The sequence below is a fragment of the Antrostomus carolinensis genome, unplaced genomic scaffold (assembly GCF_000700745.2).
Source record: "Antrostomus carolinensis isolate BGI_N321 unplaced genomic scaffold, ASM70074v2 scaffold25003, whole genome shotgun sequence".
Taxonomy (NCBI): Eukaryota; Metazoa; Chordata; class Aves; order Caprimulgiformes; family Caprimulgidae; genus Antrostomus; species Antrostomus carolinensis.
The window spans coordinates 55871-70360 of NW_010306211.1; the positions used below are offsets into that span (position 1 = coordinate 55871).

A 14490-nucleotide genomic window follows, 5' to 3' on the forward strand; every position below is an offset into this window, starting at 1 on the left:
TCCGCTTCCTTCACTGATTTCTGTCTGTTTCTCTGGGGATCCACTCTGGAAGCAAATAATTTTAGCATCTGAAATGAAACAAAGAGAATATCGCCCAGAAGTCTTGTGGCCTTTTTTGGGAGATGCCCCAGCATGAATGTCTGAAACTGGGCATTGATACTGTGGAAGTGCTGCTTGGCTACAAATAATCCTCATTCTGTGTGGAATAGGGAAATGTGGCTGTGGGTCTTCTTTCTTTATTTCTGTCTTGACAGATTGTTGTCTTGCCTTTCACAGAGCCCAGCCCAGTTCTCAATCTCAAGGCAGAACATGTTGGTGTGACTTCTGTCAACTTAACATGGGCTGTGAGTGATGCTGCTTCCAACTCCTACACGTACAGGATAGAGGTTGTGAATGGTACCTCTGTTAGGAACCTGACGTCCAGTGTCACCAGAGTTGAAATCACGGAGTTAACCCCTGGGACGATGTACGAGTTCACAGTATTTGCAGTGGCAGCTGATGGTCACACGGAAGGGGGAGGCGTGTCCATGAGCCTGTACACAAGTAAGTCTCAGATTCCTGTTCTGGGGGCTGTATTTTGCTGTGCAGCACAGGGCTCTGCCGACCTGCCTGAGGCTTGTAATGCAGTACTGCTGCAGGCAGAGGTGGCTTTAGTCCTGGAGCTGGCCGATCTGCTGAGCATGTGACGTTAAAGTGAAGAAGCAACATTGCTCTGTTAGAAAGCTGTTGGTGAAGTTTGTCCCCATGACTGACAATGCAGAGAAGAGATTTTTTCCCTGAGAATTTTATTTTCTAAATTTGGAAAGGAGTTGGTTTCAGTTCCTAGAGTATGGGGGCCTTAGCCCCTTATTTTAAGGGGATCTTACACAGAGCATAGCGCACCAGGGGAGCTTTGTGATCTGGGGGCCTGTAGGTGCCATCAGGCTGCAGCAGGAGAGTGAGATTTAGGCAACACTAGTTCAGGAGAACTGCTTTGACCATTCGGCACCTCGCTGTGTTGAGTATCAAAAGTCTTGACGTTGTATTGGAGGAACCATTTTGGAGCTGTCCTGCAAGGCTGTAGCCCAGCCTGGTCATTCCACAGGGTGTATTTGAAAGGAAACAGATGCCTGTTCTTGTAATTTGTGATGTCCTGAAGTGTACCTGCATCTGTGCTCCTGCCTTTCCAGTTGATTCCCAGAAGTGTCTCCTGTGCTGCGTGACTGTAAAAGCTAGTTGCCCCGTTTTGAAGATGCAGAGAATAGGGTGCTGCAGAGAGAGTTTTGGAGATGGTCTCTCTGCCATGGGAGTGAGCTCAGGGCATGAGGGCTGGAGAAGGAGCAAGGTGCCTGGGTCATCACCCCTGTTCCTCTTCTAGTATTATTTGATGCCCCTTACCTTTTGCTGTGTAGAGATGCACCACAGTCTTTCCCTCTGCTCTTTTCTCCTTCCTTCCCATCTCTCTGGAGGTGATAAACCCTGAGAGTGCTGGCACAATGATGACCTGTGCTCTTGCTTTTGAATGTGAAAGGAAGATGAATCACACTTGAGATGCCTCTTTCTTATTTTTGTCTTAGCTGCCCATTGAAGCAAAAGTGTCCAGGCGCATCTGGTGATGATGTTGGGGTGCTCCCGCAGTCTGAATGATGAGTGATGTGAAGAGAGTGGAGCAGTGCTGTGCCTGTGTTTCTTCTGTCCGTATATGTGAGCAGATAATTCTTGCAGGTTGACAGATGTTGTCTTGCCTTTCACAGAGCCCAGCCCAGTTCTCAATCTCAAGGTGGACTACGTTGGTGCTGAGAAAGTCAACTTAACATGGGCAGTGAGCGATGCTGCTTCCAACTCCTACACGTACAGGATAGAGGTTGTGAATGGTACCTCTGTTAGGAACCTGACGTCCAATGTCACCAGAGTCGAAATTACTGAGTTAATTCCTGGAACACTGTATAATTTCACAGTATTTGCAGTAGCAGCTGATGGTCACACAGAAGGAGAAGGAGTGTCCATAAGGCTGTATACAAGTAAGTCACAGTTGCTTGCACCTCTTCCTGCTGGGCTGTACTGTGCTGTGTGTCACAGGGCTGTGCTGACCTGCCTGAGGGTTGACACTTAATGGTGTTGCAGGCAGATGTGCTGTGCTTTGCCCGCCTGCAGTCAGAGATGTCTATGTGGAAGAGGCGTAGCCTGCTTTTTAGAAACAAAGTAAAACAGAACACCTCAGAACTAGCAGTTGTTGAAGGTGGTCACCAAGGCCCGTGACACAGTGAAGGAACTCTTTCCAAGAACCTGGTGATGTTGTTGGGGTGCTCCTGCACTCTGAACAGTGAGTGATGTGAAGAGAGTGGAGCAGTGCTGTGCCTGTGTTTCTTCTGTCCGTGTGTGTGAGCCGATGTTCTTGCAGGTTGACAGTTTGTTGTCTTGCCTTTTACAGAGCCCAGCCCAGTTCTCAATCTCAAGGCAGAACATGTTGGTGTGACTTCTGTCAACTTAACATGGGCCGTGAGTGATGCTGCTTCCAACTCCTACACGTACAGGATAGAGGTTGTGAATGGTACCTCTGTTAGGAACCTGATGTCCAGTGTCACCCAAACTGAAATCACGGAGTTAACCCCTGGGACGATGTACGAGTTCACAGTATTTGCAGTGGCAGCTGATGGTCACACGGAAGGGGGAGGCGTGTCCATGAGCCTGTACACAAGTAAGTCTCAGATTCCTGTTCTGGGGGGCTGTATTTTGCTGTGCAGCACAGGGCTCTGCCTTCTTGCCCCAGGGCTGGAATACAATGTTGTTTCAGGCAGAAGTGCTGCACACAGCCTGCCTGCAGTCAGCTGTCTTAATGTGTGGAAGGGGATTCTGCGTGAGGTATTTTTGCCTTCTCTTTGTGGATGAGGCTCTTGGGTCCTTATTTTGAAGGCCTCCCACACAGAGTGTGTTGTGTGCCTGGGGGACTTGCCCCATTGGAGGGGTCCGTGGCTGCAGCTGGGCTCCTCTCAGCCACACTGCTCTGCTCAGCTCATCAGCAAAGAGAAGTCTGTCATCCAGTGTCACCAGAGCTGTTATTACAGACATAAATCCTGTAACCTTCTATAATTTCACTGTGTTTGTAGGAGTAGCTGACAGTGTTACTTGAAGGAAAAGAAATATTTATAAAATGCAGTTGAAATAAATCCCAGTCACTCACATCTAACTTTTAATTGAATCTGTTTCTTCTGGTACACAAGTCTGCTTCTTCTTAGTTTCTTTAAATAATACTCTTTTTTAATGACAAAATACTTTAATCCAGGAGTCTTTTACCCCTGTATTTGAAGTACCAAATGCTTTTTTCTCAAGAGAGGAAATAAATTTGCTGTGTGTTACAATTGTAGAAGTTATAAGAGTTTTGGTCTTGAAGGTCAGGTTCTAGATGTTTAGTTTAGAGGGATCTCTCTTCTCGGTGTTCCTGCTACATTAACTTTTAAATTATCTTTTTGTATCTGGTCATAAGGTTGCAGTTTTTATGGTGTGTCCTGTAGGACTCTCAGAGAAACTGAAATGTTGTAGTTGCTACTCTTAAGGATGGCTGCTGCTGTGCTCTTAATGCATGGAGCTGATACTCATTTTCTTACTTGTTGGCCATGTATGTAGTTATGCAGGGAGTTAGTGTCCATTTTAGCTACTCTAAAAATGTTCTTAGAGTGGTATATTCAGTGGTTGAACAGTGTTTTGAAAACTTTGATCTCAACAGATACTCAAATTAAATTTTCTCAGTAAACCTGTCTGCAGAGGAGTTAGCACAGAAGAGGTCTGAGTACTTAGTGTGCTAAATCCTTCTCTTCCTCATAGGGCAGCAAGTCCTTGTAGGCAGTAATTTCATCTTTTTGATACTGGAAAGGAATACTGAAGTTTTACAAACCTTTATACACAGAACTTACAAATAGGCAGCTGCTTCTGTTTACTACAGTACTTGATTTCTTAAGCCTCTTTATTTTTTTTTTTCTTCTTTTTTCAGTTCCTGCCTTAGTGAATTCATTTGGGTGTGAACCAGTGGCCAAGCAGTCTTCCCTAATGCTAAAGTGGAAATGTCCTTCTGGTAACAATTCTGCCTTCAAAATTAAAATACGGAAAGGTACATGGGAAAAAGAAGAACGAGCTCCATCCTGCATGAGAGAAGGCTCAGAGGAAACTTTCAGAACAGCACCTTTATATTATTTCAGCACCTATAATGTTTCTATTGCAACTGTTTCAAATAGTTCTGAAAGCCCTTCAGTGGAGAAAATATGTACTACAAGCATTACTGGTAAGCATTAAGAATTGAGAAAGAAAGATACTCATAGGACCAAAACACTAACTCCATGACTGCAGAATAGCAAACTCGATATGCAGTACCTTATCAGCCTACAGATTATGAATAAAACACGACATTTGTGTAAAATTTGATGTGACACACAATAAAGATACGTTATATGAACAGCATCAGTATTACAGCACTTTCTTGTTTGGAAGACTTTTCTTTATCAGTTATTAAGGTACTAAAAAATATTTCTGTTTATAGACCCACCTGCTCCAAGCAACGCTCCTTTAGTCAAGGCAGTCAGTCATAGCTCGTTGTCTGTTGAATTCTCTGATTTTGAGTCAGTGAATGGACCGTTAAAAGCCTATGCAGTCATGCTCACAACAGAAGAACACGGTAAGGCGTTAAGATATTTTCTTGTAGCTATGTGAAACAGTTTTTCAGACAGTATTATGTTTTAAACTCTAAAGAGGTGTTAAATGGACAGAGAAAAAGCTGACTCAGTATTTTCAATCACCTTTCAAAAATGATGAGGCAAATACCTCACTTGCTTGAAGTCAGATCACTCCTTGTTTTCAGAAAGCCACTGTTTTCACTCAGCCTTTTCCAGCCTGACTTATCCTGCTGTATAAGTCTCATATGTATTGCTACTGTGCTGTTGCCATCTTGATTTACCAGTGATGCTTGACACAAGATTATGTAGTATCCTTTTTTCCCCCACAGAATAAGTTTCCCACCCCCCTCTTCTGTAGCTGGAAGTATGTGCAGTAGGAACCTTAAAAAAAAAGGGAGAGAACTTTTGATTTTAATTAAAACACGTTATTAACCAAGAGAGATGAGGTGCAGGTGGAAGGCTTGAATAGTGTGGTCAGCATTACATGCCATGGGAGGTTGAATGCCAGGGAAAGCTAGAGGGTAGTCTATCAAACTCACCTCTTTAAAGCATCAAAACAGAGAAACATCCTTAATTGGTGAATGTCTAGTGATAAATTGTAAAATTAAGGAATGTACCTTTACAGTGGAGATTCTAGTTGAACTTCTTTTCCTTTCTGCCAGTGCACTGGAGGGATAAAGCAGCTGATGGAGGTTGTTTTTGCCCAAGTGGGATTTGACACGCATGCTTATCCTTTATCCTAACACTGGAAATTCATCTTGCAGCAGTTTGACTGTAGATCTTTATTCTGTGGTTTTCCATACGATATATGTCTAAAAATACCCGGGCATATGTGTATATCTATATGTATTACATCAGTGCAAACTTCAGTCAAATGAGCAAGATTCTTTTTCCTCCTGCAACACTTGGAATATTTTCATCAGTTTGCTTTTTCTGGAGTTGTTGGACAACGGCAATTTGAGCTTGTTTATTACCTCTTAGGTCACACGTGCCTCAACTGTATCACCTGCCTCAAGTTTGTAGGGTTCATCTTCTAACAATAGACACTGTAAAGTGATGCTGTTCTGCAGATGGCGTCCTGTTGGTCACTGACTGCAGTACCCCGTAGTCTTCTGGAAGATAAAACTGTTCTGCCCAACGCTTGTCTATATCAAGAAAAGGCCAAAATTAACTCTTTAGTCTCTTAGGTTTTAAGTGTGAGATTTCTTGCAAGACACATCAAGGAAGTGTAGGTCAGGATGAGTTCAGTGTCACCCTGCATGAGGTTTGATGCTGTTTGGGTAGCACAATGTTACCTAATACCAACTGACTTTTTCAGCAGATTCCATTGTACTCTCCGTATGTGAGAGTTGATAGAGTGTGTATGGATATGACTGACCTGCCTAGTGAAGGTCATCCATGAGGACACTAGAATCCACCACTAAAGTACCTTTAGAGAAAAGCTCTGCTATACATGGTAGTAAAACCAAAAAGAGATTAAAACAAGTGACATTGGTGTATAGGGGGGTAGTTCAGAAAATTGTACAGCAGTGGAAGAGGTTTCTGAGGTTCTGTTGCACTCAGCCTTTTATTTTGGGCAGTATTTATGGAGTAATGCTACCTGTGGTTAATGTCACACACTGTATCACTATCTCAGCCTCTTCACTAATTGATATAAAATCAATGGATTTTTGTTTTTTCCTGAAGGTTGTGAGTCTTTGAAGTCTAAATTGAACAACACGTACAAAGATTTCAAGAAGAAGACGACAGTCACCTATGTAACATATGTCATAGATACAGAGCAGGCAAAATCACCTTCTTTCCATTCTCAGAACGATATAAACATCGTTAACGTGGGCAAGGGCAACACCATGTATGGCTATGAAAATGGACCATTGATTCCACTTCGTTCATACAGGTATTCATCTCAAACTGCTGCTTGGTTAATTTTGCTGCAGTTGAAATCTAAAAGATCGTATAAGGAAAAGATGACAGATCTTGCTTAAGGTTGTTAAAACCATGTAATGGACCTGTTTTGTTTTGTTTGTTTTGTTTTTTCCCTCCCTTATCAACAGGGCAAGTGTTGCAGGTTTCACTAATATAACCTTTACTATGGCCAACATCATTGTGGGAGAAGATAGTTACGTATCGTTTTCACCCTGTTCTGAGGCGGTTTTGCTACCCCAGGATCCAGGTATACTTCATGTCAAATATAAGACTGGTGACTTGGCACATACACAGTGTGTGGAGATTCCTTAATTGTGACAAGTTTCATAATAGCAAAACACCCGTTGGTTTCACTGTGATGGATTGTTCCTGTCTAGCTTTGCAGTCACACTGCTCTATGAATTCATACCTTGCTAGTTCTCCAGGTGGCTTCTTTTTTCCATGTATCACTTCCACTGTGGAAGTAACCAAAAGCTGTGTTGCTGATGGCATGCTGAAAGAGATTGGATGGCACAGTGAGACTTTGGTACAGAAATAAGTAGCAAAAGGCAGCTGATGTTCTAACAGTTCTGGTAAACTAGAAGCAGGTGTATTGGAATGCAAATACTGGTCCTTTGATCCCAAATTTTATTAATTTATCACCCTTGGTTTATTGTTCTTAATGAGCTTTCAATACTGGTACTGCCAAAGGACACAATAAAGACAAGTTATTTAGTAGAGCAGAGTGTGCTCTATCACTTGCAAAGTTCTTTTGTAGCACACTGATTGAGTTAGATCATTACTGAAGAGGTCAATCATTAATGAGTAATAGTTGTTCTCTTTTATCAGGTGTTATTGCAGGAGCAGTTATTGGATGCCTTTTGGCTCTAGTGGCTGTAGTCGCTATAGGGGGTTTCATCTTCTGGAGAAGGAGAAGGTAATGTGTGTTCATTACTGTATTCGTTGTGATGAGAACACCAGTATTTCACTTCCGTATCTTTCTCCTAAAAGGCCTCTTCTGTTTTATACACTTCTGTCATGACACTTTAAAATACATTCTATCAAGAATCTTTTTTGTATGTTACAGAATAGAGTTGATGTATCAAACTAGTTAAATGACTTTGTTTAATCCGATAGTTACAAACTAATGAGTTAAGATTTGTTTTGTTCAGCTCTTCTGAATTCATGCGTGCTGATGAAGTAATTCAGTCAGAAGTGAGCAAACATCACAGATTATTGTGCTAAAATACATATGTCATTGTATCTTAGATGGTTTTATTTTAATTTTTAATCACACTTTTTAATTGCTTGATGGCCTGTCACATGAAACTTTGATTCTGGAGTTTCCAGAAGCTGATGAGTTGCCTAGGGTTTGAGCTGGTCTCTGTTTCCAGTCTTTTCCAAATAATCTGTGATTTAAGAGTCTACAAAGGCTTTTTCCTGCTTCTGATCCCATAGCCCATCCTTTCTAAAGAGTTAGCTGTAGGGCCCTTAGTCCAGTTTCCTTAGTTTCTTTGAATAACTGCTGTTATTTTTACAAGCACATCCAATAGCTGTGAACAATGAGAAGAGCTTCCTTTAAAGCTAGGAACACTTATTTTCATTCAGCTACCACGTTCAGTACCACTGACACATCACTGAACGCTTGCTGCAGGGATTCTGGAATTAGCAGCAGTTCCCTGGAGATGTTAGCTAGTGATGCAGATCCCTCAGACCGACTTCTGTCAAACTGGGCTTTGTGTTCAGGCGTTATACTCTGGTCCCAACAGAAAGGAACAGTCCCATTGCACGACACTGAATGAAGAATGAAGTATTTTATTCTTACTCCAGGTGTAAGGTTTGCCTCAGGAGGGTTTCTTTGCACAGAATGAGGTGCTTTCAAAGTAATTGTTCTGAACAGGCTCAGGAAATAGCTGTAGTCAGAAATCTCATATGCATTCCATTAAATTCTACTGTGAACCTATCGTGTTGTTTTCTTTTGCCTTATAGGAAAGATAAAAGAAATACTGAAGTGTCCTTTTCTCCAATTAAGTAAGTCCATATCCTTGTTTTCTGAGCTCAAGTGATATTTGCAAAACTTACTTTGAACCCTGATACTTGTTTTCTGTGCAGTTTTATATCAAATTTTGCAGTATTAATTCCTCATGGAATTTAAAGACTCCAGCCTGTAGGCTAAAAATAATCATATTGATTGAGACTTCTAGAGCTGCCACGGGGATTCAAGTGCTCGCTTTGTGAATCACTATTAGACACAAATGCTCCACGTAGTTTTGAAAAACAGGATGTTTGAATGAAACACAGGCTGCCATGCACATTGGGGAAGCAATCCAAATTGTTGATAAAGTGCACAGAGGCAAAATTCTGCACTGTGGCCTGAATTTTCCTTTACTTTATGACTACTTTGTGCTGAGCCATTAATTGGAATAATGTTGAGATTGTAAAAGCTGGCCATGAGAGGGTAAGCACAATATATTGGAAGTCTCAGTGCAATTGAATCAGATTATTGGTCCTTCCACCAATTTTTGTGCATGGCCAGAGCATCCCACGAAGTCCCTCCTCTTCCACCAATTTTTGTGCTGGTGGAAATGCATGGCCAGAGCATCCCACGAAGTCCCTCCTGTGTTGACTTTGATATTTAACATAAAATACACCAGGGAATGGGGTCAATCTGATGGGAGCACAGAAGTGACTGACTGACACCTTCTGTGATACTCTTCTCCTGAAGGATGTGCTGCTTTCTCCTCGGTTTAACAGATCAGTTAAACGCTGCGCTTGATACCTGTCCCCTGTAAACGCACAGTTTTGTGGCTGCTACTAACAGTCATGCTTTCATTCTTAGATTCATTCATGTAGTGAAAAATACAGCTGCATGTGTCTAATCAGCCTTTTTTTCTTCCCCCTACCCTCTCCTGAAGAGTCAAGAAGTAAGTAAAGCACACTTTCTAACACATTAACTGAATTCATGGTTTATTTACCTCATACCAGTTACCAATAACATGACTTTTCTCATTGCAGATCAAAAATGATTAAAGTGGAAAACTTTGAGTCCTACTTTAAGAAGCAGCAAGCTGACTCCAACTGCGGTTTTGCTGAAGAGTATGAGGTACGTGCTGTCAGTGGACAGAGCTTCATGAAAAATATTTTTGGAAAGGCACATTAGCTTTCCTACGGATGGAGCATCTGTGAGGCTCACTGAAGGGGAAGGGGCCTTTACTATAGAGATTACTGACCTGCACGGGTAGCGTTCCCTTCCCTGACTCAGCTCCAAATTGAGTTGAAATGCATGAGAAGTACTTCACATCCTGAACAGTTATCTCTACCAGTGACCTCATAGCATGACCTGCTGCTCAGAGCCGGGATCTCCCGAGTTCTTGTCCTAGTCACACTACAGAGTTAACCTAAGGCAAGCTATTTAGCTTCTCTGCACTTTGTTTTTTTTAATTTTGTTTTTGTTTTTCTACACAGCACGACAGGTCTCTTGCTAATATCACTGACTTCTTCAGTGCGTAGGTGTGATTTGCAAACCACCCCTGTGAATAGCTTGAAGGAGCAGTCAGAGAAGACAGCAATTATGATTGGCTTAGTGACCATAACTGGGTTTCTTTTAGGAAATGTGCTAAAGCTCAATTGTTACAAGGTACAAAAGACAGAAATCAAGTGTCAGTAGGGATTCTGTGTTGTCGTGTCTGCTGTTGAATAATCTCTTTTTTTGCTTGTTTGGTTGGTTTTTTTCCTCTCCTAGAAGCTATTAATTGACTTTCTTCTTCTTTTCCAGATCAAATTCTGTCCCTTTGGTTGTACTTTGCAGGCTGGTGCTCCACCTTGCCTTCCTCTCAGATTTTGCTTCCTTCAGTCCTTTCATGATGTACTTCCACCCTTTCTCCCTGTAATGTCTGCAAAGCTTATGCTAAATACTTTATTGCCTCGGGGTCAGAATGAGTGTGCAGTTGATGTCAGTGTCGTGTATTTCTGGGCTTTTTAAAGCCTGTCTCTGGGTTTTAAACACGCTACTATTCCTACCTTCTGTATTAATCCCTTTTCTATCTGGTTTGCCACTGTCACCCTCCCACTCTGTAAAAAGCTGATTTTTCTCGTTGTTTAACACGCCTACTTTTACAGCAAAGGCCGAGTGTTTGGAGTATTTGTCTGTTTCAGTCATGTGTTTCTGTATGATTCCTAAACCAGCACCAGGTGCTCATGAATCCTTCTTCATTCTAGGAACTCAAGTCTGCTGGTGTTCATCAGCCCAAATTTGCTGCTGAACTTGCTGAGAACAGGGGAAAAAATAGATACAACAATGTCTTACCATGTGAGTTGCTCTCTTCGGTTTTGCATCTTCTACTGGTTGAGTTTTTAGGTGAAAAACCTTGGGTTTGGCTAATGTGGCTTCAATAGTACCCAGCAGTTTCAAAGAGGGATTAATGTTGTCAATTTCCAAATTAATGAATTTGGGTTGCTGCTTTCCAAAAATCACTGTATCAGCAAATCTAAAGAGCCTTCCCTCAAGAATGTTCCTTCAAGTTCCCAAACTTCCCCTCAAGAAAGCTCCTCAAAGAACTTTCTGCTAATGAACTAATTTTAATCTTCCATTTGTGAGAAACTTGCAGTCCAGATTGAAAAAACAAGAGGTTGACTCTCAATGGACAGATGTGCAGAGCTAGGAGAAATAGTCAGACCCTGCTGGCCAGCTTTGCAGCTGAACTAAGAGCCTAAGCCCTGCCACACTGTCTGCAAGAAGGAACTGGAAGGCGAACAGTGCCAGGTGCTTAGGGATGCTTTGGAGGAAAAGCATCATCTGCAGTGGCAGCAGGAGACAAATTACCTATTTTTCTCCAGTAATTAAAACTTTAGTAAATTTTGTGTTGGATTAAAAATATATAAATATGCAAAACCAAACCATGTTTAAAAAAAAAAAATAAAAAAAAAATCTGTGAGGATTCTGAATTTTTATCCTGGTCACTCAGTTTTCTGAAGGCTTTAATTAAAAAAAATTCTAAACTCCTGCTGTTTATGATTTCTAAAGTTACATTCTTATTCTTAAAATGCACATTGTTCTAAAACACCTTTTATTTAGAAACCATGCATTAGATAAGCAGTGTTTTCCTGAAAGGTTCTAGTTCCAAAATTCATAATTTTCTTTTCCTTTTTTCTTTCTGCAGATGATATTTCTCGTGTTAAACTTTCAGATCAAAACTCTGCAACTGATGATTATATTAATGCGAGCTATATGCCTGTAAGTTGCTTCGTTAGTTGAAATGAAATTAATGTGTATTTTTATGTTGTAGGCTTAATAGATCATAATGATGTTTAAAATGTGGTTTTTATGTCTCATTGATGCAAAAGTGTGTGCATATATATTCATTTTGATTTTTTTATTCTTCTTAGGGCTATAACTCAAAGAAGGCATTTATTGCTGCACAGGGCCCTTTACCCAATACTATAGAAGATTTCTGGCGCATGATTTGGGAGAAGAATATCTACTCTATTGTTATGTTGACAAAATGTGTTGAACAAGCCCGGGTATGTTTTTACTAAAACTGAACTGTCTCTTGAAGACAGTTGGATCTCTTCTAATTTTGTTGTTACCCTAATAGGTTGGAGACTGACCACTTTCCTTTAACAACCATCCACTTACTGGAACAGTCTTCTAAATTAAATAAGCCCCATTTATTTTATCTTTTTCTCATTTTTGATATCTGCTGACTACCAGAATAGATTGTCTCGGGAGGACTGTGGAATTGCTGTCCTTAAGAGTGGGTTCTTCTCCCTAAAAAAACGATTTTGGTAGAACTTCTCCTGCCTTGAGACAGGCCATTGGGAAGGGTGCCATGCTTCCTAGCCCTGCTTCAGGTGGTGTGTTACTTAAAACTAACAGCCAGCTGCTTTGTTGCTTTGTGTAATGTGTCTAACCTTGTAACTCTCTTCTTAGACAAAATGTGAGCAATATTGGCCAGACAAACAATCTAAGAGCTATGGGGACATCATTGTGACAATGGTCTCGGAGATCGTCCTTCCAGAATGGACAATAAGGGACTTCACTGTAGAAAAGGTGAGTACCCCCTCAGTTGTTAGTTCAGTACAAATATCTGTGGAAGTGGTTTATCAGACTTCACATGTCAAACAACACTGGAGTGACAGGATATAATAATTTCACTAAAATGTAATCAAATCCAAAGTTATCTGAGGAAAAAGGCTGAGAGTGGTTTATTTTAACTTGAGGCTTTGAAAGTATTGTTCTGCTTTCTGCCAAAAGTCTGATTTAAAATCTTTCATGCCATTTACTGGCGACAAGAGTCCAGTGATATTTATGTCTGTGCATTTGTTCATATGCCCTGGCTTCCCACAGTAGTGTGCAAGTACCTATCCAGAGGTGGGGATGAGTTGTCAGTAGGACCCTACCTGTGGCAGAATGGGATCTGCCAGCAAAATCCAGCCTGCTCATGGGAATTACTGATTGCCCCATCAGTGATCCTGCAGCTCGTGCTTCTCTGAGACTTGCACCAAAACTTGTGCTTATGCAGATACTTGAAATACCTGCTAGACTGCACTATTATCTGTCAACAAATGTAATGCAGCAGAGGTGATCTTGGAGTAAAGTGAAAAGTAAAAGGAAATTACTCCAAAGTATTCTCTACCAGAGCAGAAGGAAGAGGGAAACTGAAATATCACTGATGAAATTACTGCAGTTTGTAGCAGGCATCATTAATGAAGCTGAGCTTTGCCCAGTACCTGTGGCAGGAAGCCCGACTGTTGTTCCTCTGAAGCCTGGGTTTTATATTTTTAATGTGTATTCTTCTAGTCCAACACACCTGAGAGCCATGCGGTGCGCCAGTTCCATTTCACCTCTTGGCCAGATCACGGAGTGCCGGAGACAACAGACCTTCTCATCAACTTCAGACACCTTGTTCACGAGTACAGCAGTCAAAATCCAATCGACTCTCCTACTCTGGTGCACTGCAGGTAGGAAGAACGTGTTTGTGTTAGACACACTTTTATCTTAAAAAACATGGTAAGTCTCTTTATTTAAGGATATGGGCTATTCACCCTGCTGAATTAAAGCCTTTGGCCCGTGCTTCAGAAAACTTCAGCAATGCTATGCAGATAGCAAAGTAAATGATACAAAATGTCATTAGAATAGAGTGTCTCTCCTAGCCTGGAAAACTTAGCTGAAAAAGTTGCCTTCTCAAGTGCTTTTATATGCAATTCTTGTGTAAGTGCAAGGCTGGGAAGCCCAGAAGCACGTCTTCCCTCCCCCTTGATGATGGCCTCTGGGTTGCAGAGACTTGCAATTACCTGTGCCACTGAAATGATAGAGAGCATCTTAGGAGCTTCACTGGCTTTTCATCAGGCCAGTGGTGAGCAGGTGATTGAGAGAAAGCAGTAACTGGCTTCCCTGTGTCATTGCAGTGCTGGTGTCGGGAGGACGGGGACCTTCATTGCCATCGACCGCCTGATTCAGCAGATTGAAATGGAGAACACTGTGGATGTGTACGGAGTGGTGTATGATCTTCGCATGCACCGGCCCTTAATGGTGCAGACTGAGGTGAGCCTCCCTTTCATCCAGCAGTGTCTTTTTCAAATGTGAGTAATAATCCAGGAAAGGTGGATTCAAGATGTAGCTCAGACTTACTGGAAGATGAGATATTAAGGAGCAATCTTAAATTTCTCTTTATTTAACTTCCCTCCTTCCTGCCTCATCTCTTCCCACAACAGTAGTTGCAGCCAGGGGCTGTAGTATGTCCCAGCAGTCTCTTCACAGAGTACTTTGTAGGACTGGCATTTGCAGCTGGAAGGAATCAAATCCTGAACAAGTTTTTTTGCAGCTTGTTTTTACCCATGTGAGTTTTATCTTTATGGCTGTGAGCCAGAATTAGCTTGAGTCAAGTGGTCTCAGTGTGCATCTTTTCTTTTGTGTTCTGCAAGGAAGACACATGTTCCTGCT

General features: G+C 41.6%; 1 protein-coding gene across 1 annotated transcript in view; it reads left to right on the forward strand.

Annotated features, from left to right (window-relative positions):
• Positions 1–14490, forward strand: part of PTPRJ (protein tyrosine phosphatase receptor type J) — a gene marked incomplete at its 5' end in the record, with an annotated part of 23060 nt that overhangs the window by 7839 nt on the left and 731 nt on the right. The window contains 17 exons of the mRNA XM_010165061.1: positions 277–543; positions 1734–2000; positions 2411–2677; positions 3968–4255; positions 4511–4645; positions 6330–6540; positions 6698–6816; positions 7398–7485; positions 8538–8579; positions 9464–9472; positions 9564–9651; positions 10767–10857; positions 11708–11781; positions 11934–12068; positions 12478–12597; positions 13348–13508; positions 13956–14091. Of these exons, the coding sequence (XP_010163363.1) occupies positions 277–543; positions 1734–2000; positions 2411–2677; positions 3968–4255; positions 4511–4645; positions 6330–6540; positions 6698–6816; positions 7398–7485; positions 8538–8579; positions 9464–9472; positions 9564–9651; positions 10767–10857; positions 11708–11781; positions 11934–12068; positions 12478–12597; positions 13348–13508; positions 13956–14091 (2498 nt within the window). The remainder of the gene's footprint in view (positions 1–276; positions 544–1733; positions 2001–2410; positions 2678–3967; positions 4256–4510; positions 4646–6329; positions 6541–6697; positions 6817–7397; positions 7486–8537; positions 8580–9463; positions 9473–9563; positions 9652–10766; positions 10858–11707; positions 11782–11933; positions 12069–12477; positions 12598–13347; positions 13509–13955; positions 14092–14490) is intronic.